The 25,207-nt window shown below is 52.0% G+C and overlaps 1 protein-coding gene across 2 annotated transcripts in view; it reads right to left on the bottom strand.

Annotated features, from left to right (window-relative positions):
• Positions 1-25,207, bottom strand: part of NDRG1 (N-myc downstream regulated 1) — a 60,269-nt gene that overhangs the window by 18,825 nt on the left and 16,237 nt on the right. For both annotated transcript variants that reach the window (XM_055432707.2, XM_055432706.2), the window contains exons 2-7: positions 24,137-24,217; positions 20,218-20,253; positions 6,614-6,719; positions 4,795-4,915; positions 1,088-1,150; positions 286-346 (exon numbers count right to left, since the gene is read on the bottom strand). In XM_055432707.2, the coding sequence (XP_055288682.2) occupies positions 286-346; positions 1,088-1,150; positions 4,795-4,915; positions 6,614-6,719; positions 20,218-20,253; positions 24,137-24,199 (450 nt within the window). In that variant the 5' untranslated portion in view covers positions 24,200-24,217. The remainder of the gene's footprint in view (positions 1-285; positions 347-1,087; positions 1,151-4,794; positions 4,916-6,613; positions 6,720-20,217; positions 20,254-24,136; positions 24,218-25,207) is intronic.

The raw sequence follows: 25,207 nt of genomic DNA, 5'->3' as shown, positions 1-25,207 counted from the left end.
GTTCACCTGAAACTATCACAACATTGTTAATCGGCTATACTCTAATAGGGGCTTCCCGAGTGGCTCAGATGGTAAAGACTCTGCCTGCAATATGGGAAGATCCCCTGGAGAAGGGGATGGCTACCCACGCCAATATTCTTGCCTGGAAAATCCCTGGACAGAGGAGCCTGGTGGGGGCTACAGTCCATGATATTGCAAAGAGTTAGGCATGACTGAGCAACCAACATACTATCCTCCAATACAAAATAAAAGGTTAAAAGAGAAAACAAATAAAAAAAAACTCACAGCAAAGCGAGTGAGGATGTAGGCACCTGCTCCAGTTCCCATTCCAATGATGCTCTTCAGCCTAGAAGCAGAAATAAAAATTCACATCCCAGGCAGGGTAGCGATGGGAGGCCGTGCAACCCTCGCCCCCTGCGCTCAGGAGCCCTGTCTCCCCCAGCGTCTGTCCTGGGCATCCCTGAGGGTGGTGGCTGGCACCATGCCGCCTTATGTGCCCTGGAGGATCCGTGATGCCAGGTGCTCTGTGGCCTCACAGAAGACCACGACCTTGGGAAGACTTCTTTCCCCTCACTCCGCTCCTGACTGCTGCCAGGCTCGGACAGCCCGATGGTCATTACGGGAAGGCCTAGTCCCTGGACGGCCTCTTCCCGCCCTTCAGCTGTATTTTGGACTCTAATATTTGGAAGGCAAGTGAACTGGGCAAGAACTCTGAGGCGTTATCATCACATGAAAGGCTCAAGGAAGAAGGAAATGAGCACTGAAGAAATAAGGGCCTGGGGGAGACATGGAGGGCTCGGGCAACCCGTTCCAGAACATTCCATGGGAAAGAAAAAGCAACCAGAGAAGAGCGGTGAGGAAAGTGTGGGTTGAGTGGCTGCCATCATGGGGTGCATTCACTCAGGGAGAAGAGCCCGACTTGCAAGAAGCACACCAGAGTAAAGAGACTGAGAGACACTGTTTGCAGAGTGTGACAAGCTGATTTCTTCCCTATCTTTAAACATTCACCTAGATTTCAGTGGTGGGGCCAGATCAAGGCCCCAGGAGAGACAGAAGCTAGAGGTCACCTTTCTCTGCAAGCTCTTACCCAAACTGCTGCAGGACTCCAGGGAGCATTTCAGCCAACTGGTCCATGGAGGGATACATGTACCTTGGGAGAAGGCACACAAGGCAGTTAGCGAGAGCTCGGACCCCGGCAGAAATAAACAGTGCAAACTGGAACACGTTTGAAGGGCAGGGACAGTGTGACAACCTGCCTCATGCACTCAGACTCCTCAGTCTAGTCCCTCCGTGGCTCCTATTCCAGGCACCCCCACAGTGTACACAGCCTGTTCCTCTGAGCAAGGATGCTCTCCATCCCAATCCCTCCAAATCCTCTACTTTGTAAAGTGGCCCTGTACAAACTGCTTCCATGTCCCAGGTCCCCACCGAGCATTAGATGAGCGTTGTAAGCTCATTTGGGCTTCCCAGGTGGCACGGTGCCTGACCATGCAGGGGACATGAGAGATGCAGGTTTGATCCCTGAGTCAGGAACACCCCCTGGAGTAGGAAAAGGGCAACCCACTCCAGTATCCTTGCCTGGAAAATCCATGCGCAGAGGAGCCTGGTGGGCTACAGTCCATGGGGTCACAAAGAGTCAGACATGACTGAACGACAGAGCACAGCACATGGGCTCATTTAATCTTTACCACAAATCTTTAAGGTCGCTATGATTTCCCTTGAATAAAGATTATAAATATCACTGAAGCTAAGAGAAAAGTGACTTGGTTTCGTAGATGAACAGGGACTTGGAGCTCTTAGGATTTCAAAGGAGGTCCCCTGGCAGCCCTGCCAGGAAGTGATCCTGATCTTACGGAAACCCCTCTCTTAACTTCTCTCCCCAAGAGATGCCTGGGACACAAGGTGGAGAATGCACACCACCCTGATGGGGTGGACACAGTGGGCTAATGAAGCTTCAAGAAAGGAGACCTGGGGGAGTTTAAGACACAGAGATGCCTCGATTCACACATCCTCTGGGACCACACCTTTAGTTAACAGAGGGCTGGAGGAGCTCCCCTCTGTTCAAAACTGGCCCACAACAGCAGGTACGGTGGAGGGTCATGGTGTGAGGGCTCACACTGGGGCGGTTAGGGAGCCTGCTCCAATACTTTGGCCACCTGACACAAAGAGCCAACTCATTGGAAAAGACCCTGATGCTGGGAAAAATTGAGGGCAGGAGGAGAAGGGGGCGACAGGACGAGATGGTTGGATGGCATCACCAACTCGATGGACATGAGTTTGAGCAAACTCCAGGAGATAGTGGAGGACAGGAGAGCCTGGCGTGCTACAGTCCTTGGGGTCCCAAAGAGTCAGACACAACTTAGGACTGAGCAATGACAACAGCAGGGAGTCTGCCGGCCGCCTGGGTCTGGCTTCAGGGCGAGGGCGTCCCCTTTGCCGGATGCAGGAAGCAACAGAGGCTCCCATCACCAGCTCCTTAGCAGAGCCCAGAAGGGGTCTCTTGCTCCCACTGTGCCCATCTTTCCAACGGGGACACGAGTGGTCCAGCCCCTGGTGCCACACAGAGCCACTTCCCGGCCTGGCTGCTTCTTGTCAACCAGCAGCAACGCTGCTCACCACGTCACCCTGAACCTAGGTTCTCCTTCCCGTTTATCTCCCATTTCTAGGCTGGCTCTGTTCCCCCAGAGCTCCGTGCCCACACTTAGGAGGCCCCCACGTGCAGGAAGCTGACTCCAGAGGCGGGAGGTCCAGCCAGGGGCCCCCCACCCCTGCTTTGCCAACTCAGACTCGGGATGAAGGCCATGTACTTTGGAGGGCCGAGGAGACCCCCAACCACAGGAGGCAGACAGGAGCCAGACCCACCCCGCCCCCCATCAAGCCAAAGGCTGGAATCGCATGGTGACTTTGGGGAACAAAAACCTGGCACCTTAACCTCTAGGTCAAGTGAATAAAAATTCCTGGGAGTGGAGTCAAGGTTTCAGAATATTTTTAAAATGTCCCCATTGGGTGCTAAGAGCCACTGGGTTACCCTAAGTCTTTCAATTTGGCCAAGCAAAGATGGATACGCTGACAGACCTTTGCCTTCATCTGCTGCTGTATTAAGATGTTTAAAAGATGTATGTTATATCTCTGGGTGTACCTTCCCTTCCTCTCTGAGAAAGATTAATGATTTAGGATAAATCAGTGGATACATGTATATGTCTGGCTAAGTCTCTTCACTGTCCACCTGAAACTATCACGACATTGTTAATTGACTATACCTTGGTACACAGTTTAAAATAGAATAGAATGATCTGAAATACGATGAATGTATGTAGATGTGTAACCGAGCCACTGTGTTGTGCCCCTGACACTAAGTTGCTCAGTCGTGTCTGACTCTCTGCGGCCACATGGACTGCAGCCCACCAGGCTCTTCTGGCCATGGGATTCTCCAGGCAAGAACACTGGAGTGGGTAGCCCTTCCCTTCTCCAGGGGATCTTTCCAATCCAGGAATAGAACCTGGGTCTTCTGCAATGCAGACAGAATCTTTACCATCTAAGCCACCAGGAAAGCCCCAACACAATACTGTAAATCATCTATGCTTAGTTGCTCAATCGTTTCTGACTCTTTGAGACCCCATGGATTATAGCCCACCAGGCTCCTATGTCCATGGGATTTCCCAGGCAAGAATACTGGAGTGGGTTGCCACTTCCTTCTCCAGGGGATCTTGCCAAACCAGGGATCGAACCTGTGTCTCTAGTGTCTTTTGCATTGGCAGGCAGATTCTTTAACACTGTGCCACCTGGGAAGTCCTGCAAATCAACTATTATCCAACAATTTTTTTTTTTTCAGTAAAAAAAAGAAAGAAAAGGATAACAGAATAGTAACCTAAATGGAGATCTCTTTGTGAAGACCAAGAAGGTCTCTTCTGGGAGACTTTAAACCCAAGAACCTGTTCCCCCCTTGGTTCGATCACACCATGGCAGGATTCTGCCTCCCCTGTGTGACCTTGACTGTCCAGTGCATTCATTAAGCCTGGCCTCAGTCTCAGAGCCAGAACTGAAAGACCATGCCAGTCATACACCGCGGGGGAGCAGGAAGCGTAGACACCCACGAACAAGGTGACCCGATGTTCCCAAGAGGGGATGAGCCTCAGACTTAGCAGATTGGGCTCAAACCTGATCACCCCCTCCTCTGGTTAAACTAGTCGCACAGCCTTGAGCAAGGCAGCCAACCTCTCCATGCCTCAGTTTCTCCATCTAGAGAATGGAGCTACCAGCACCAATTATATAAGGATTAAATGCAAATTACATTTGCAAGTAAAAATGATTAAGCCTGGTCACAGGACGTAATTCATCAATATTACTTCCAACAACGATCTCTCTTTTTCTGCCCAACTTTCTAGATCTTTCTGCTAACCATTTCATCTTGTCAAGAACCTCTCCCACTTCAGTCCTGTCTAGATCACAAACACCTATTAAAAAGTCAGCCTAAATGGGCTGCTGTGAGGCTGGGGAGAGGGTGTCCAGAGGGGCGAGGGGTGGGGAGTTATTGTATGATGCTTGTGGGGCTTCTGTTTAGGCTCATAAAAAAGTCCTGGCGATGATGGCAGTGACAGCTGTACCACAATGTGAAAGTATTTAATGTCAATACACTGAAAAATGGTTAAACATGGCAAATTTAAGTTATATACATTTTATCATAATAAAAAAAGAAAAAAGTTGAAACCCAATCTAAGGCCTCCCCCCACCGCCTGTTTCCACCCTGCACGCTTTCCTGCTCCTTTCCTGGGGCCCAAGGCTCCCTGCTCTTACCCCGTGGGGAAGGACGCAGCGCCGTCCTGCTGGCCAGGCGCGTCCACGTGGCAGACGGCAAAGTGCTGGGTGATCTCCTGCATGTCCTCGGAGTTGAAGAGAGGGTTGTAGCAGGTTTTGTCTGGAGAAGAGGCAGGCGAGAGAGCAGAGGAAGAAGTTAAGAGAGAATGAAGTCCGCGTCCATTCTGTTTCACGCCTACACGGCAGACGGAAGGAACTTTCAAGAATGGTCACCTTTTCTTTCCCACTGTCCTCTGCTGATAAAAGGCTAGAAGCCCACGCACCACAGTGAAGAGTAGCCCCACTCTCTGCAACTGGAGAAAGCCTGAACCAGGCAAGAAAGACCCAGCGGAGCCAATAAATAAAATTTTAAAAAAGGGACCTAGCATGGGGCCTGGTACAGATGGTTATGGCTATGGGGAGACATGTTGGAAAAGAAGAGATTGATAAAAGAGGAATGAGAGTGAAGGAGAAAAACAGTTTTCGGTGACGACATCATTCCTAGCCTCAAGGCATTAAGAAGCTACAGTGAAAAGAATGTCAGTCGGGCAGTCTGCTGATCAAGAATTGAGCAAACATCAGCTTGCAACACACACTAGGCTAGGAAGGCCTATACGTTCCTTCGTACTCGTCACAGTACCATTTCTGCTTTCAACTGTAAGATTAAGTTGATCTTATTCCGGGCCCCCTCCATCAGTAAAAAGCCCACCTTTGGTAACACTTCCCGGTAATCGTAAGAATTCACAGTCTAAACATTCACAGCAGCAGCATGCAGAGTAGTCCAAAGGTGGGAGCAGAGCAAACGCCCAACAGCTGAGAACAGGTAAGCAGTCTGTGATGGGTGCACACCTCGGGGCCTCATTCAGAGAACAGCGTACTAACACACGGCAAAACGTGGACACGTTACAAAAAAGCCAGACAGGAAAACCACATTTCGTGTGATTCCACTGATAAAGTGCCCAAAATAGGCAGATCTAGGAGACAGAGGGTAGACTAGCGGTGGCCAGGGGCTGCAGGGTATGGGAGATTGGGAGGGTGACAGATAAAGGGACAGGCTTCCCTGAGGGCTCAGACGGTAAAGAATTTGCATGCAATGCAGGAGTCCCGGGTTCAACCCTGAGTCAGGAAGATCCCCTGGAGAAGAGAATGGCTACCCACTCCAATATTCTTGCTCAAAGAATTCCATGGACAGAGGGTATAGTCCAGGAGGTCCCGAAGAGTCAGACATGACTGAGCAACTAACATTTTCACTCCACTTTTCAAAACTGCTCTGAAACGGATTGTGTTGGTGGTTACACAATCCTGTGAAAATACTAAAATCTACAGCATGCTTTCATTAAAAGCAGTCCCTGTCACATGGACTGACGGCAGAGGGCTCCTGAGCTCCCAGCCTCTCCAGGCCCCTGGGCATAGCACTCCAGGCTTGTCCAGTCTGTAGCAAGAATTCTTCCCAGAACATCTCCAGGAAGTCCCCTGCATGCTAAGTTGCTTCAGTCATGTCCAACTCTTTGCGACCCCATGGACTATAGTCCGTTGGCTCCTCTGTCCATGGGATTCTTCAGGCAAGAATACTGGAGAGGGTTGCTATTTCCTGCTCCAGGGAATCTTCCCAACCCGTGGATGGAAACTGTATCTCATTAGGTCTCCTGCATTGGCAGGTGGGTTCTTTGTCACCCGTAGCCAGAGTCCTTCCCAGAAAAGCTCCAGGAGGTCCCAGCAAAAGAGAAAGAGCTGGACCCCCCTGCACCCGCCCTTCCTAGCTGACTGTGTCCCCCAGCCCTGGCGGGAATTGGCTCACCCAGAACTCGTTGGAACTTACGGTTCATCCCAATGTCGTGGTAGGTCAGGATGACGGGCCGGTTCCCCTTAGGGGTCCCACACAGTGTGACGTGAATGGAGCCATGCAAAGTCTCGATGTCCTGCTCCTGGGGAGAGAACAGACAGACGGGCCCGTCATGTGGGACCCGAAGCCACGGTGTGGCTGTAATTACTGCCTGCAGACACCCAGCGCGTGCCACTGCGGTTTGCAGAAGCTTCTCATTTGGTCCTGGGCTTTGAGTGGCAGGTCTCTCTGGTCAGAGGAGTCACTCGCAGAAGCAGAGATGGACGGGGGGTGACCATGGAAACCCACCCCTCCTATCCCTTGTGGTCAGTGGTTGCCAATCTGAAGACCTTGACTCAAAAACAAAGAAATACACCCCAATTCTCAGGTTCCATCTGGAGAGCGGAAAAGCTCATTATCTGAGCTTTTAACAAAAACTCTCTCCCTTCTCCATCCATCCCTGGCTGAGTGATGTAAGGTCTCACAAGGCTTCCTCTCTGAAGATGCCGGAAGCATCTCCCGGGTTGTACCCCACTTCTGTGAAATAGGAAGAATAATAGAGCCTCCTGGGGAGGGTGAGTGCTTTACAGGGGATGGCACTGGGTGTATCAGGCTCCCTTCTAGTGCCCAGGCCTGCCCTCAGCACAGGAATCCCAGCCTTATGCCCCCCAAAAAATGAGTCCCCCATTTCCCTAGCCCTCTCTTCCTCTAAGTGCCTGCATTACAAGAGCTGGAAAAATCCAGAGGATGCAGTATGGTCCGGCCCCCAGTGGGGGCCACAGGTCATCTGCCGGGCCCAGCCCTGGCTCTAAAGCCACCGTGGGAACAATGGCTCATTGTGGGGGCCGCATTCTCCATTGTCTCTTCAGCTGACCCACACGGCGCCCTCTAAAAATAGGCCAGGCCGGGCAGTGTCCCCACTGGCTTGGGGCATCAGGGTTCAAACCCAAGCTCAGCCTTTTCCCGAGCCCTCTGAGACCCTGGAGATCCATCTGTAAGACAGGAGGGAGCCGCCCACCCTGGGTTCCTCAGCAGAGGAGATAACCTTGTCCAGGGAAACAGCGCCAGTGAGAGGGGGATGTCCAGGACACAGGGCAGAGGAGTTAATGTCCTCTTCCTGTCGCATCTTCTCCAGTGGCACATATCTGCTTAGCCACCTCCCCAGACGGCCTGCAGATTTCCAGGAAGAAAGGGTGACTCTGCCCTGGACAGGGTCTGGCCTGGAGGAGGCGCTTAGAGATTTACGCAAAGAAGGTCAACCCAGTCAATTCTAAAGGAAATCAACCCTGAGTATTCATTGGAAGGACTGATGCTGAATCTGAAGCTCCAGTACTTTGACCACCTGACGCGAACAGTTGACTCACTGGAAAAGACTCTGATGCTGGGAAAGACTGATGCTTGGAAAGGGCAGGAGGAGAAGAGGGCAACAGAGGCTGAGATGGTTAGATGGAATCACTGACTCAATGGACATGAGTTTGAGCAAACTCCAGGAGATAGTGAAGGACAGGGAAGACTGACGTGCTGCAGTCCATGGGGTCCCAACGAATTGGGCATGACTGAGCGACTAAACTGAACTGAATGGTAGCCAAGGGTGGTCAGAAGATTCAGTTCTGGCTAACGAGATGTCAGCAGAAGTTTCTGGAGCTTTGAGGAGAAATTTTTTTAAAGAGTCAGACTTGGCCTTTTGAGTTTTTCCTTTCACCCATCTACCTGCTTACTACCTGGAACACGGATGTGATGCTTGGGGATTCAGCAGCCATCTTATGAGCATAAGGACAAAAGCTCCATGCTCAGGATGACAGAGCAGGGAGCTGGAAGAAGTCTGAGACTGGGTGATATTTGTAGTCTACTGTACTAGTCCTTCTGGGTCAGCAAAAATATCAAACATTACCCTCTTTAGGGCACTATGTGTTGGATGATATTAATTCCAATGCTACACTCACCCTGTGACCCTGGACGAGTTATCAGACTTCTCTGAGAATTTCTTCCCTCAGCCGTAAACTGAAGTCATTAACAAACCCATCTGCTTATGGAGATGCTCCTAAGACTAAAACCGTGGTAGGGACTGGAAACTGCAATGTCTCCCTGCAGGCTGGCTGTTCCATTTGCCTCCCCAGAGACAATTACTGTCAAGCTACAAAGACCAGCTCCCAGGGTTTAAATCAACTGGCTGGATAATCTAGGAGGGCTCTGAGATCTGCTGCCGCCACCTCCGTCCATAATCCGCCTGCTCAGCAGGCCCTGGGGAGACACTGAGCACGCTGGACTCTAAGAGGATGACACACTTGCCCAGGCTCTAAGTCAGCTGGTGTGCTGGGCTGCCCCTCCCCTCAGTCTAGCAAGCCTCGGTCAAGGCATGGCCTGCGGATGGAGGGCACCCTTGGGAACAACAGGCAAAGAAAGCTAGTTTGGGGCTCATAAGATGCAGCATTAAGTCAAGGCTTGTTGAGGCAAGAAAGCCAGATGATGAGAACAGAGGCTCAGGAGAAAATGCCAAGGGCTGGCCCCACCACCACCTTTTTGTGAAATAAGGTATTCTCGCCCCATCTTCCCAGTCCCCTGCCTGTTCGCACAGTGGGGAAGGGTGGGCCTGGCTGAGCCACTGATCTCGCCCTGCCCACTGGGTAAGGAGCACGTGAGTTACGAAGGCTGACAGGGGAGGGGTGCGCTGTGGAAGGAACGCAATCGTATTTGCACAGAAGGACACCGTCCGCTCCTGGGAAAGCTCTAAAAAGCCAGGTCTGGACCCTGTGCGCCTAGGACAGCCATTTCATGGAGGACAGAAGCCAGTCCCGGGGGCCGAAGCCTGGCACCCAAAGGTACACAGCTGCAGGCCACTGAGTGAAGATTCCCAACAGACCCCTGGGCCTCTCAGTCCTGATCTCTGGCCCACTGGGACATCTAGAAGAGAAGGAGATCTCACAGAGGTCGTGCTCCCTCCATTTCTCAGCTTTCTTCGATGTTGTCATCACATCGAGAAACAGTCAAGAAGTTACAGTCAGGAAATGATCTGCCATGGGTGAAAGGGCGACAGCCTGGGAATTCAGTCGGAGTCTCCAAGGAGGACAGCCTCTCTTGGATTACAGAAAGAGGAAGAGGGGAAGGAGGGCCATCCATGGAGCACAGGGAGGCCCGAGGGACTCCTCTGATGGTCCAGTGGATAAGAAGCTGCCTGCCAAAGCAAGGGACGAGCGTTTGACCCCTAGTCCCTGAGGATCCCACATGCCAGGAGGCAGAGAAGCCCATGTACCAAAACTACAGAAGCCTACAAGGAAGAGCAGCCCCTGCCTGCCTCAACTAGAGAAAGCCTGCGTGCAGCAATGAAGGCCTAGTGCAACCAAAAACATAGGATCAGTTCAGTTCAGTTGCTCAGTTGTGTCCGACTCTTTCCGACCCCATGGACTGCAGCACACTGGGCTTCCCTGTCCATCACCAACTCCTAGAATGTGTTCAAACTCATGTCCATCGAGTTGGTGATGCCATCCAGCCAAATGATACATAAAAAAGATTCTAATACATCTCTTTTCAAAAACGTTTATAGTCAAACAGAATCCTTGGAGTTGGTTCTTGGACATGAGTCTGCCTTCTCTCCAGATTTCTGGACTCCTGAATCAAGCAGCCTTTTCTTTTCAACCAACCCTTGTCCCTCAAGGACTGGCTTTTGAATGGCAAGCAGCTGAACACAGGGTGCTAAACCTGTGTTCAGTTAACAGTATCACAGCAGATTTTTAAAAATTGATTTATTGCTCTGTTGCTCTCCTACTCTCCCCAATATGCAGAAGTTAGAAACATAAATTAATTTTTAAAAATAACTTATGTAGTCACCAAAAAAAAAAAAAAGATTCTAATACATCTTTTTAAAAAAATAGGAGGCGTGCACGCTGAGTCTGAAGCAGTGACAGGGTGCGACAGTCACGATGCCTCGGGGACAGTGCTTCTGCTCCCGTTTGTTACAGATTAGAAGACTGGGCCCCTAGGAGGTCAGGCGATATGCTGAAGACACAGGGCTGGCAGAGACAGAGCTGACCTGCACCTGTTCTGTCCAGGACACCTATTTATTTCTCAGGACCAAGAGATGGGCGTGTACACTAGGTCAGTCTGATGGATTGGTCTGGACAGACCTGGTGAGCCGATCGGAGCCCCACCACGGGGCTGCTGGCGGGCGAGACGTTCCCGACCCCTCCACCAGGACAGTGTTCCCAGGAAACCCGGGAGGAGGGCAGAGAGGTTAAGCCTCACTTGGCGCTGACCCAGATGCGTGCCACTGCCATCTGTCACGCTCAGTCTCAGCAGCTTCCTCGGAAGTGAGGCTGGGGGCAGGCGAGGATGGGAAACGGTGGGTTGAAAATTTCCAAGCCTCTGAGTTCTGCCCACCTTCAGCCAGGGGGCAGGAAAACAAGGAGCAATTGTGTGCAAAGAAAGACATTCGTAAAAGGTCACCGTTTCCATTTTCCCTGTGAGTTGATCTGCTTCCAAGAGATGGGGTGGCGGAAATCAACGCGCCTACAGGCAGGAATTAGACACCCCCCGCCCCGCAGGCCCAACTCCACCAGACCGGGAGCTCCAGAGCAGAAGCGGACCCCGGGAGACCCTCCAGCCCCCACCCCTCCTGCCCAGCCCCCTCATCCCTTCCACCCCCAGGCACTGTGGGTAGCATCAGCTCATTGCCTGGAGATCCCTGGTGAGCACACAAACACAGATTCCCATGGAAACCACATCAAATCAAACCATCCAAATAACTAAAGATCCAGGTGGAAGGAATTAGAAAGAGCAAATCCACCAAAAGGGGCCAAAGGAAGTGACCCAGCCCCTGCGCGGCGGGAGCTTAGAGCAGTGAGCTGAGATCTGCCACTCCCACCAGCTCGAGGGACTGAGTCAGGCTTTGCCGTCTAGCTCATCATTATGTGACCCTAGGCAAATCCCTTACACCCTCTCTGACCTTGTCCCTTCAACGAGGATGCCAGCAATACCTCTTGTAAAGGATTGTTTTGAGGGTTAAGTGAGATGATGCAGGAAAAGAGGTCAGCACAGTGTGTGACATGTAGCTAGAGCTCGAGACATCAGCTCTTACAGCGCCCAAACAGACAGAAGGACCACCTTTAAGACTATCTCAGTAGTACCCTCTGACCAGTTCCTTAACATCTCCACACTGGTCTCTTACCTGCAAAGGAAGGGTCACTTCCCACCTTAGCAAGAAAGCCCTGAGACAATGGGCGGACACACCAATACCACCCCCCGTCAGGAGCTTTCCACAAAGCCTCCCCACCTGCAACAGAAGGGGCACAGCCGGATCATTAAGCATCTGCCAGCTCTGATAGTCCCGGATTCTAGAATTCTAGCCAAAGAAAATAAACCAGAACTCAAAATATTTCCACTTTCCCCACTCATCAAATTTGCAAACACTACTGCCTAGGCTGATGCCAGAACCTTCTCTGCAGAGCCAGGTCAAACCACTTCCTTCCTGCAGCCCCAGCACCCCAGGCCAGCAGCCCACCCAGCTGCATGCTCTGAGGGCATCAGAGCCCCTCCAAGTGAAGGACAGAGCAGGGTCTCAAGAACTGCTGGCCTGGCCGGGCACCCATCGACCTGCCCTAAAACAGCACCCAGGCCAGAACAAACTGCCTATTTAAGGTGACATTAGCCAGGATGAGATAAGGCCCAGATGCCATCTGCTCTGGAGGCTAAGCCGTCTCCTGAGACAGCAGCCATGAGGCTATTTCTCACTGAGGACCTCTAGGCTAATTGTTTGTATTCTGATTCATGCACACACACACACAAAGTTCTTGACCACTCTGGAAAACGAAAGGAGTTTCGTTTTCCCATTAAGTAAAATGCTGAAGCACCAAATATTCCTCAAAAAATAACACTGGCTGCTTTGGGACACTCACGGTGAAAAAGAGCAGCCTCCTTCAACTCAGCCCCCAAGAACTGTCCAGAAGGGACTCCATTCCATGAGCCTTAAGGACCAACTAAATGAACATGTAAAAGTGGACTGCCGTTAAGGCACGTCGATGCTCCAGTCCTTACATCAGGTCCCTGTCCAGGGTTTAAACATAAACCCACAGGAGCACTGTTTGGATTAGCTACCTGGCCAGATCTTTTCTGATAAAAAGCTGCAAAGGTGAACTGGAACCTAGTCCATAAAACGTAGATTGGCCATTCTGGGGGTTAGTCCTGCAGTACATGTTCTGGTTGACAGAGTCGATCTGGGGCAGAGTCGGGTTCAATGGGGCCCCTTCACAGCTCTTGGCCATGGGAAAGCCTCAGTTTCCTCATCTGTCAGGTAGGCATGAGTGTGCAAGTCCCAGAAGATTCCAACAAAAGAGCCTGGGAAGGCCTGGGTCTGGCCTGGCTCTTCAGAGAAGCTGAAGCCCACCGCATGCAGAAGCTCCCATGTGAATCTGAGGTCAGGGTGTGCAGGCAAGTCCCTGAGCTGGGACACCCACCAGCTACCCTTGAGCAAGACGCTGTCAGTCTCTGCTCCTGTCAGGACCCAGTGAACATCATCAGCCTTTACAGTGCGATGCATCTTCTGAAGGACACCCTTTAGAAGTGACTCACACCCACGGTTTTAGAGACTGCTGGAAATCTGCGGGAAACCTTCATAAACATTGTGAGTCAACCGGATCCAGGAGCCAAATCCAAATGAATATCGTTTTATCCAAAGATCTTTTTGGAAGCAACCCTGACAAAGTGTCACTTGGTATTTGGATTTAGCTCAAATATTGTGGTTCATTGGTAAGGTGGGCTTCCCCGGTGGCCCAGTGGTAAAGAATCTGCCTGCCTGCCAGTACAGGAGATGCAGGTTCAATCCCTGGGTTGGAAAGATCCCCTGGAGAAGGAAATGGCAACTCACTCCAGCATTCTTGTCGGGAGAATCCCATGGACGGAGGGACTTGGTGGGCTACAGTCCATGGGGTCGCAAAGAGTCAGACACAACTGAGCGACTAAACAACAAATTGGTAAGGTGGAGTCTATCAGCAGCTTAGAGGAAGAAGACTCAGAATCCGAGCCAGGGGGCCCTCTGTGCGTACTGTCGCCACTGCACGGGAGATCGGTCCCTACTCTTCTGTCACGGGAGTCCCCGCTTCCCTCAGGTCTCAGTCCAGTGTCGCCTGCTCCAAAAGTCTTTCCCGACCCCTCAGCCAAAGTCCTCACCCCATCATGGCAGCCTGCGCCATCGTCCTCCAAGCCCTGACGGTCGCCCAATTTGTCATCTTGCTCAATCGATCACGGGTGCCCCACTCCACCCCATCTTGGCTTCTAAGGACTCAGGAGGAGTAGCTGCAACCCCAATCTTATCCCCAATCCCCCTAACCCTCAGGGGACCTCAGGCAAGTGACTGAACCTCTGTGCGCTCAGGCTGTCCACCTGTCAGAGGCCGACAGGGTTCGTTGTGAGCAGCAGGAACGCCAAACGGGCAGCTCCCTCAGAATGGTGCTGAGCAATACACTCCTTTAGAACTACTTCCCTGGAAATGGGGTCACTGCCTGTCACACTCGCCCCTGTATCCCCAGTGCCAAAGATGATGCCAGGCACAAAGCAGGCATTTGTGAAAGGGACAAAGGCAAGCATAGTCAGAAAAAGGCCTCCAGCTCCCAGGAGAGCTCTGGGATCCAGGGGGAGGGCTCAGCCCAGGCTGATGACCCTCACCCTGCCTCCCCGGCCCCTTGCCCAGGCTTTCGTCCTCTGCGGTCTTCAGGTCCTCACTCTGCTGATGTGCAGAGGATGTAGAACCCCCCACCCCGCCCCAGCCACCCCCTGGCCCACCGGTGCAGACGGCTGGGCCCCCACCCTTGTTCTCCGCTCTACCTCCCACCTGTGCCAGGGGCGGGAGCACGTGCCAGAGCTCCGCAAACTGTCACGAGTGACACAAAAGCTACGAATTATCTTCACAGGGAACGGATAAACTGCGTCTTCAAGGTTCCTCGCATGACCAAAATTTTAAAAATCTGTGGCCCACAAAGCGATCAAACCAGTCAGTCCTAAAGGAAACCAACCCTAAATATTCATTGGAAAGACAGACGCTGAAGCTGAAGCTCCAACATTTTGACCATCTGATGCAAAGAGCCAACTCACTGGAAAAGACCCCGATGCTGGGAAAAGACAGGGCAGGAGGGGAAGGGGTCGACAGGGGATGAGACGGTTGGATGGCATCATTGACTCAATGGACCTGAGTCTGGGCAAACTCCAGGAGATAGTGAAGGACAGGGAAGCCTGGTGTGCTGCAGTCCATGGGGTCGCAATGAGTTGGACACCACTTAGCGACTGATCAACAAAAACAACAATAACCAGAGGACCCAGCAATTTCACTTTTGGGTACGTACCCAAAAGGACTGAAAGCAGAGTCATGAAAGCAGAGTCATGAAAGGAGAGTCATGAAAGCTGGACACCCGTGTTCACAGTGGCACTAATCACAACACCCAAAGGACGGAAGCAACCCAGACATCCACTGGTGGGTAAAAGGGGAAGCAAAATGCAGCCGAGACATAAAACAGAGCAGTAGTTCTCAGGCTTAAAAAGGGACGGTGTGCTGACACTGGCTACAGAGCGGACGAAACGTGAGGACGTTACATTAAGTGAAACAAGCTGATCACAAAGGACAAATGCTGCATGATGCCACTTACATGAGGTACTGAGAGTTAAACTCCTAGAAACAGGAAGCAGAATGGTGGCTGTCAGAGGATGCAGGGAGGGGGATGGGGAATTAGTATTTCATGGGGACAGAGTGACAGTTTTGCAAGATCGAAAGAGTTCTGGGGACGTCCCTGGTGGTTCAGGGGCTAAGATGCTCCAGGCTCCCAATATAGGGGGCCTGGGTTTGATACCTGATTGGGGAACTAGACCCCATGTCTCAACTAGGAGTTTGCCTGCTGCAACAAAGATCCAGCACAGCCAAAGTCCACGGGACTCTCCAGGCAAGAATACTGGGTGGGTTGCCATTTCCTCCTCCAAAGGATCTTCCTGATCCAGGGATTGAACCTACGTCTGCTGTGTCCTAAACAAATAAATACTTAAGGAAAAAAAAGATGGAAAGAGTTCCGGGGGTTGCCAAGGGGTAGGAGGCGGGGAGAGGGATGGATTGGGAGTTTGGGGTGAGTAGATTCATGTGATTGTATGTATAAAGGATAAACAGCAAGGTCCTACCATATAGCACAGGCAACTATATCCAATATCCTGAGCTGAGCATAATGGAGAGGGAAAGAAAGTGAAAGTCACTCAGTCATGTCCGACTCTTCGCGACCCCAAGGACTATACAGTCCATGGAATTCTCCAGGCCAGAATACTGGGGTGGGTAGCCTTTCCCTTCTCCAGGGGATCTTCCCCATCCAGGGATTGAACCCAGGTCTCCTGCATTGCAGGCAGATTCTTTACCAGCTAAGTCACCAGGGAAGCCCAAGAATACTGGAGTGGGTTGCCATTTCCTCCTCCAGGGGATCGTCCCGACCGCACATCTCCTGCATCTCCTGTAGTATAGGAGGAGTCTTTGCAGCTAAGCCATCGGAGAACCCCTATGTTATATATGTATTTCAACACAAAAAAACAGTTGGAAAAAACGGATGTGTTATTGAGCCAACACTGACCGGGAAGCATCACACCAGGGTCCCTCTACACAAGCCGGAGGCTTGGTCCCCATGTGGCAGGTGGGGAAACTGAGGCCTGAGGGAGGTGAAGCATCTTGCTCTGGGCCAGGCAGCCAGGAAAGGGCAAACCTGGCTCTCAAATATGGGCTTCCCTGGTGGCTCAGAGGTTAAAGCGTCTGCCTCCAATGCAGGAGACCCGGGTTCGATCCCTGGGTCCGGAAGATCCCCTGGAGAAGGAAACGGTAACCCACTCCAGTATTCTTGCCTGGAAAACCCTGGTAGGCTACAGTCCACGGGGTCGCATAGAGTTGGACACGACTGAGCGACGGAACGGAACGGGTGACTCTGTGGCCTTGACCCTGGGGGAGACGGACATCACAAGGCTGCTGCAGGAAGACAAAACCACAGACCTGATGGCTGCTTCCTGCGGAAGGTGGGGACAGGACAAGAGCTGACATTTCAGTGACAGAGAAAGTAGATCGAGACCCGAATGATCAGCCAGACCCTGGGACTGCCACTCCAGCCCCACGGCCCTTGGAGCCCACCAGATAGCCAGGGCCACAGCTGCCGTAGCCGTTGCGTCTTTCCAGCCCTTCTGCCCCGGGACCCTGTTTTCATGATGGTGGGAAATGGCCAGATGGGGATCCGATGTCAGCCCTGTTAGCTCCCCCACCGCATAGCACTGTACAAGAGATTCCCCTCTCTCTGTCCTTCAGTTTCTCCAGCTCCAGAAGGAGGGTCTGGGTGAGCTAAACCCGGGACACCTGGAGACAGTCTATCCACCTCCCACTGTTCCCAGTGCCCTCACGTGCCCAGTGTCCCGAGACAGAGACCAGTGGACGGAGCTCTGGCCCGGGGATGGGGCAGACAGAGACCTCGGCCTGTGGACCACACAGTAAGAGCACAAGCTCCATCTCTGCTTAGACAGATTTGGGAGTGATGCCCAGTCCTACCCTCCAGCCTCAGTTTCCCCATCTGAGTGATGGGGACAATGGCACTTCTGCTTATGCTATTGTTGAAGTGTTAAGTGAGAGTCTAGCTGGGGAGCCCTTGGCAGAGGGCCTGGCTCACAGGAAGCGTCGCTAAGTCAGCGGCATCAGGTGACACAGAACAGGAGGCTCTCAAAGCTGGGAGAGTGAAGACTCAGGGTCTGGTGCCACCTTCCTCTCACTGCAGGGGGACCTCTGCCAAGTGACTTCCTAGCCCCAATTCTCTTCTTAAACCAGCGCAATAAAGAGCACGACCGGAGGCCATGTCCCATGAGACCATGTGCTCCTTGAGGACCAAGGTCTGTGTACTGGGTGCTGATGCAGCCAGTGAAGTGAGGAGTTCAGGTCCCCCTACCCTCTGATGGCCTAGAAGGGGAAGGAGGTGATAGTCTGAGTCACAGTGTCACAAAAGAACCAGACACAGAGGATGATGGTGGGGGTGGGTGACTAGCCTTTGTCCCAGGGCCTGAGTTACTCACAGGCTCCACTCGTGGCTCAAGTCTCAGACCCTAGGGAGCAGCCCCACCCATCCCAGGGCACTCTCTCTGTTCCTCTGCACAAAAGGTGGCCCGAACCCACCATGTGGCCCAGCTTCCAGCTCTAGAGGGGCTGCAGATTCAGCTAACCACACCTGCTGATGTTCCCAGCTGCAGTGACCCCAGAGGAGAAAGTGTGCCTGGAGGTCTGATCACGTTTCCTCCCATTCCCCAGGGACTTGTGCTGGAGGGAGCTGGTGGCTCAGGAGGTCCCCAGACCCCAGAGTCTAATGGTCACCTCCACACATCCATCCATGCCTGTAACCTGCATTCTTGCAGAGAGTGTGGCCTCTGCTTCCTGAGCAGTAAATGCAGCCATGAACAGCAATGGAGTCTGAATTACATCCAAGAGAGAGGGGAACATGAAATCCAGGGGGGCCTCCCTGGCTGTGTGACTTGGAGGCACTGCTCATCGGTGATAAGATGATAGCAGAACCACCCCCCCCCCAGGGTCTTATGAACATAGAGTAAATGAACGTATTTGATTAAATAAGGGCAGGGTGCTTAGAACAGTGCCTGGCACACAGTTAGGACTCAAAAGCATCCATTCTTACGGCTGTGTTACAGATGGTGGGTAACGGGCTCAGAAGTTCTGAGTAACTTGCTCAAGGGCACACACCTTGAAAATGTCAGCTAGAATTAAATCCGGTTGATCTAACTCAAAAAGGGTCGGGGGAAAGATGCTTTTGTTCAGGATGCCACGATGTCTCAGCTGCAGCCTGACCATGGCAAGTCTCACTGTCTGGGTGGCTCAGTTTCTTCATTCATAAAGTGGGGAGATGCCAGCCTGGTCTGGGAACATCCACTGCAGAGGTGCCGAGAGGCTGGGACAGCAGCGATGCTGTAAACTCAGGCTGATGAGTCAGGGAGGCGCTCCTGAAGGATGCGAGGGTATCTCTAGACTCAGCTGCTTTTAACCACAAACTCATAGGGTGGAAATGACCTGTACCGGTCCAAGGTGTCCCTGTGGCCTGCCCCAGACACCCACTGACAGCGAGAGAGGCTCGAGAGCCCCAGGCTGGAAGGACCTCCCTCGGGCAGGGAGCTTCCCTGACAGCTCATGGAGCCACCTTCAAGCCAAGCCGGTGCCCCTCTGAAGTAAATGGCACATGGTGGCTGCTAACCGTTGCTCAGGCCTCCTGCTCACGGCCCTGACACAGATGCTACCAGGAGGCTGTGAAAGCAGGTTTCACGGTCAAATGGCAAAGAGCACAGTGCTAGCTGTGCAACCATGGACCAGGCACACCTAACCTCTGAGCCTCAGGTTCCTAAACTGTAAGAATGAAGACAGTGACCCCGGCTGTCTAATGCCATGGGGGTTCAGGGGGCTGTGCCTGCAGAGTTCAGGGGCCACACGTCTGCCTGGGTGTCCAGGGCCTGGTGCACAATGATAATGCAACTGGTGTGTTCTGAACAAGGCAATATAACACAGTGGGATGCGTTAGCCTCAGAGGACAAATGGCTGAACAGAAACCAACACCTCGGGTACCCCAGGGGTTATCGGGGCCCGGGGTCAGGGCGGGCTGCAGGAACAGCCAGGATGACCTGTAAGCACACTAAGGCCCACGGACCTCACCTGTGCTCTTTGCATTCACCTCCCTGACTTCACACCAGCCAGTGTATCCAACCCCACTCCCTCTTTCCCCTTCCTTCCAAAGACAACGCCAAGATTCATAGCCTTTGACGGATGGCAGGCCAATCATTGAAATACGAGATTCAGGAGGACCAGTAAGCTCTTTGTGAGGAGGAAGGAGGTGAATGGTATGATGGAGTCGCAGGACTCGGAATGGGCCAGAAGCCGGGGTACCCGCGTGATGTGCAAGCAGAGGGCCAGGTAAGCGTGCCAGCCTGCGCCCAGCCTGTATGAGGCCTGTCTTCTCCGGGAAGCCCACGTGACCTGGATGTGCTCAGGGTTCCGGCCCCGCCCCCAGGGCCTGGCACAGTGTGGGGGCCCACACAGCTTTGGAACAAGGAGTCCAAGACTCATAGTCCCTGAGGTTCTGACCCACCCTCCAGCCCGGAGAGGTCAAGCCCCTCTCCTGGAAGCTTGTTCCTGGACAAACCTACAGAGGCACCCCCCATCTTGCTCCCATGCCAGCCCGGAGCAAAGAGGGAGCCGGAAGACCACAGAGAAGCTGGTTTCACTTTCCCAAGTGGAGCCAAGGACATCAAACCTCTGCTTCCCCCATCCCCTCGCATCACAGGATCCCAAGCCCACCCAACGTCGCGCCATTTCCTTTGCACGTGCCTCTCAGCTCTGCCCAAGCTCCGCAGGGTCAAAGGGGCTGCTGGATCTCTGTCTGGCTTTCACAGAGGCTAACTGGCTCCTGCTTCCTTGGTCAGAACTCAAACCTACGTCTCTCTGGGGAGAAGAAGCTGAGTGCAGGGAACCTGCTTCCATCTCTCCCCTTAGCCCTAGCGTCTGAACACAGATCTAACCCACGGAAGAAAGCAGAAAGGAGAAGGGGAAGGGAAGCACATTTTCTACTTGCCTGGACATCAAACTCCTGCAGGAGGCCAGTGATGGTCTGTGGAGAGACAAGAGAGATGGTCAGTTTCATCACTTTCCCAGGGCAAAGAAGTAATGTCCTAACACACAGACTTCCCCATGCCCTGAGTCTATCATATGGACCATATGTCCTCCGTGAAGCCTATTTCTTTCCAGAGAGACTGTTTATCTCAAAGAATAGCGGTCCAACTGAAAAGCAGACACAGTAGATGGATTCCCCTTTGACTAGCGCCTTGGTGGAAAAGATCTGAAGGTCTAAGCCAAACACAGCTGCCTGTAAACTGGACTCTGTCTCCACCCATGTGCTACACTTTAAAAGCTGGAGCTTGATCATGTCACTGTCTTCATTTCTTCCACGGCAGCCCACCATCTGGATTAAAATCCATCTCTCACGGCAGGGAAGCAGAGCATTCCCCGCCATCCAACGATCCCGACTGTCCAGCCCAGATTCCATCTTTCACCAGAGTTAGTGGCAGGCCTGGCCCAGGAAGACGGGAAAAGGACCCTCATCCCCCCCCGGTAGTGAAAGTACAGGTAAAAGTTGGGGCTGGAACCACCCTTGGCCAACACTGGCACCCTTTCCTCCCAGCTCAGGGTGGAGTTCAAACACCCCTGAAAGCTGAGCCCAGCTGGATCCACCACCACCCACCATGAAAGAAGACAGCTCAGCAGAGCAAAAGGAAAAAGAGGTGCTAGAAAGGGGAGGTGGACCCCTTGGAACAGCCAGGGGCTGGGAGTTAAAATTGTAACACCCAACTGCTGAAGGAGATTAAAATAAGGGGCGGGATGGGGGTGGGCATGAGGCTCAAGAGGGAGGGGATGTATGTATGATTTGTGTTGTTGTACAGCAGAAACCAACACAACATTGCAAAGCAACTTTCCTCCAGTTAAAAAATAAATTAAAAAAAAATATATATATCAATAGCTTCAAATCTCCTGGGGCTGGGGTTAAGAACAGAAATGAGTTTCATAAATTCAAGTGGAAGCAAATGGTGGCCAACATACTTTGTGTGTGTGTGTGTATTGATAGGAGGGAGTAGAAAAGCTGCTTCATGCAACCCTAATCTTCACAATGTTAACAATAGTGCAGCGGTCATTCAGATTGAAGATGGACATCAGGAAGAACTTCCCAACTGCAAACCTAATTAAATACACTTTGCTGAGTCAGTCTAAGGAAATGAAGGGCTTACTTCCATTTAAACCTGGAAAGAAAAGGCCAGTATCTACTTAGAGACAGACTGACATGTAACTTGGAGTTAATAACCTCCTAGATGTTTATTTCAGAAATAAAATTTTCCAAGGACAGCACTAGGCTGCCTAAAAATGTATAAATGCTGTGTGTAAACATGCATTTACCCTTGGACTCAGCGATGCCACTTGGGGAGTTTATCTAAGACCTGCACGTGTATGAAATGACGAACATGCATGATCCAAAGCTCTGCAGCTCTATTGGGAAGAGTAATGTGGCCCCAGGTGTCCACACACAGGGCCCTGGTCAAACAAATGTGATGGAAGACCAGGAGACTGGAAAGACAGAAGCAAGTGCCCTGTGGACTGACCTTGGAAAGGTCTCCAACACAGGTGATTAAATAAACAAAGCAAACGTGGTACACTATTTCATGTGGTTTTTCAAAAGGGGAGGGAGAAGAATATGTTAATATGGGGCTTCCCTGGTGGCTCAGTGGTAAAGAATCCAGCTGCCCGTGCAGGTGACACAGGCTAGATCCCTGGTCCTGGAGGGCCCCACATGCCTCAGAGCTGCTAAGCCCGTCGCCCCAACTACTGAGCCGGTGCTCTAGAGCCGGGAGCCACAGCTGCTGAAACTGTGAGCCCGAGAGCCCCTGCCCTGCAACAAGAGGCCACTGCAGTGAGAGGCCCGCACCGCAACTAGAGCAAAGCCGGCCAGCAACAATGAGCCAGCACAGCCAAAGGCAGATCTGATAAGTAAACAAAATTATTTTAAGAGGATGCTGATATGTATTTGCATCACCTGGGAGTTTTTCTGTTCCTTTGCTTTTTCTTTTTTTTCAAGACTGTGTCACAGATGCAGACAGAAGGGGAAATGGATCTGAAGCATACAAAGTGAACAGTATTGGAGTTGGCAAACTATGGGCCTCTACCTTCCTCCACCTTCTTTTTGTAAATAAAGTTTTATTAGAACACAGTAAGCCCATTGGCTTCCATACTGCCTAGGGCGGCTTCCAGGCTGTAACCGTAAAACTGAGTAGTTACAACAGAGACCATGGGTCCTCAAAGCCTAAGACACCTTCCAACTTACAGAAGACGCCTGCAGACCCCTCCGTGGGAATGATATCGAGGATTCTGCAGCTTCCCCTGGTCTGGCTTCTAATCCTATCCAAATGACCTTGGGAAACTCTCTTCCCATCAAGATGAGTTTCCATTATCTATATAATGGAAAATAGAAAGACATATCTCACCTTCATAAAGAAAAGTCCATGACAGCCACACACTGCTATATTTAAAATGGATAACCAACAATGCCTGTATAATACATGGAACTCTGCTCAATGTCACGTGGCAGCCTGGATTGGAGGGGAGTTTGGGAGAGAATGGATACATGGAAATGTATAACTGAGTTCCTTCGCTGTCCACCTGAAACTATCACAACATTGTTAATCGGCTGTACCCTAATGCAAAATAAAAAGTTAAAAAAAGAAAAGTCCATGAAATAATGGACCTAAGACGGAGCAGCCGTGTGCAGAGCCATAAAGGAATTACATGAATGAGTCCATTTACCAATGGCAGCTGGCCTGAGTTTGGCTCCACGCCCCACACTTTGTAACCATGTGACTGACAGAGAAGGACAAATTAACCTCTCGGAAACTCAGCTTCCTCTTCTGTAAAATGGGAACAACAACAGAACCTAGTCTCTCATCAACGACAGCTTTAGCCTTTAATTTAGCAGGAAATAACCTATGAAGTACAATTAGTCTAGAAACCTGCTTGCAGGGCGTGGCTCGTGTATGTTAATTATTACTTTCGGAAAGCATTTAGTTCACCTCAAAGTAACCCCACTTTTGAACCCAAGCTTTACACTTTACAAAAGGTGTCTCGGCACAGGCAGTTACAAAACTCAGTGAGAACTGGGATGTGAACATGGTTTAAAAATACAGTGTCACCTGTGTAAATGAAAAGGTTTTTCACATCCATCCACAGCCAGTCCAGGAAAGATCATTCCAGGCTAGGCTATACGGCAGGGGAGTCTGTTTCCAACAAGGAGATCTTGTTTACTTGAAAGGTTTGGCCAAAAACAGAGGGCAATAATTGTGGCAACAAGAGAACATGAGCATAGCTGGTCCCCTTCAGGGTGGAAAAGATTCTAACGGCTCCACGTGAGTTAACCCACTCCATCCTCACCCTGGGTCCATGACACCAGTCCTAGGGTCACTGGTTTTTAAAGTTGGAGACCTGGAGCAGGAAGAGGTTGAAGGATTCGCTAGTGGTCACAGAGCAGCAGAGTGTCACAGGCAGGACCTGAACCCAGGCAGTCTGGTCCCTTAGCCACTAAGCTATGGGGCAGGCAGAGCCGATGGGCAACGGGCTTCAGGGGGCAGGTTTAGAACCACAGGATGTCAGAGGTGGAGGTGCTTGGTGGAACTCTAGTTCAGTGCCCCTCTCTTTACAAATGAGAGCAGTGAGGGCAGAAAGGCCAGAGGTGGGTGAGGCGCCTTAGCCCTTGCGAGTCAAGCTGGGGCCTGAACTAGAAGCTCCTGGCCTCTTGCAGCTGGACAAGGTGACCTGTGGAAAGCAGGAAGCAGTGGACATGTGGGTGTGCGCGTGTGTGCATGTGTGTGCCTGGATGCATGTCCCTACTGTGAACACACATATGCCCATATACCAGTGGGGATGGGAGGGGCCGGATCCAGGGCTTCTCCACTCACCTCCCCTTTCTCCACCAAAGGCTTCACCTCGGCGAGGTCCACGTCCTGCAGCTCCCGAGACATGTTCTTGCTGTCACCCGCCTGCACAGAGACAGAGGCCAGGCGGTCAGCAATTCCGGCTGAGAGGTGTTTCCAGACAGAAGCAAAACTGAGGCCAGGGAGGAAGCCTTCAGTTCCCAGACCAGCAGCTTCTACCTCCCGCCCACCACCCCGGCCCCAGTCTTGCCCCTGGGGATGGAGGGAAGTTTGTTTCTTGGGACAGGAAACTGGGGCTTTTGGACAACTCAGTCGGTAAAGACCCTTCCTGCAATGCGGGAGACTCAAGTTCAATCCCTGGGTCAGGAAGATGCCCTGGAGAAGGAAACGGCAACCCATTCCAATATTCTCACCTGGAGAATCCCACAGACAGAGGAGCCTGACAAGGCTACAGTCCATGGGGTCACGAGAGGTGGACACAACTTAGCCACTAAGCCACCATGGCACTCAAAACCAGGCCCTGACACCCAGGCCAGGCCCACCCACCACACCAAGGACGGATGTTTCTCTCTGCACTTTAGAAGGAGGCCCACCTCACTGCCACATCCCGAAGTCAGACAGCCCCAGCTTGACAAGCAAAAGGGGACAGAAGGTCCCAGAGGCCGGCCACCGGTAGACATGGCACTAGCTCCCTCCTCCTTCATCCCCACACCAGTGGGAAGTCCCCAACAGCGGGATGGCCACAGAGATAGCCCCACGTTCATGTCTGGGCAGGGTACTCTGCTACCTGCTGGGGTGGGGTGGGGGAGCGGGGAGGAGAAGGGACTATCTCAAGCCAAGATGACAGCACCAAGCATTTGGGAAGACTTTGAAAGAAAAAGGATCTTCAAGGCACAAAGCACTTCATAAGCCAGAGCGGGGGCAGGAAAGCAGGGGTGGGGAGCAGGGGGGCAGAGATCAGGATGGGCAAGAAGGGGACCCCCGGGCTCTGACACCAGGGCAGCTGCAGGAGAACCACAAGAGCAAGACAGAGCGGAGTTCCAGGAGTGGAAATGCCACCGAGGGGACCGAGGCTTGGGAGTGACAGGTCCTGAG

Source organism: Moschus berezovskii, chromosome 16, assembly GCF_049115385.1.
Source record: "Moschus berezovskii isolate FMDL1 chromosome 16, NW_MosBer_1.0, whole genome shotgun sequence".
Lineage (NCBI taxonomy): Eukaryota > Metazoa > Chordata > Mammalia > Artiodactyla > Moschidae > Moschus > Moschus berezovskii.
The sequence above is the reverse complement of the archived record's forward strand: the minus strand, read 5'-3'. Positions and strand labels throughout refer to the sequence as shown.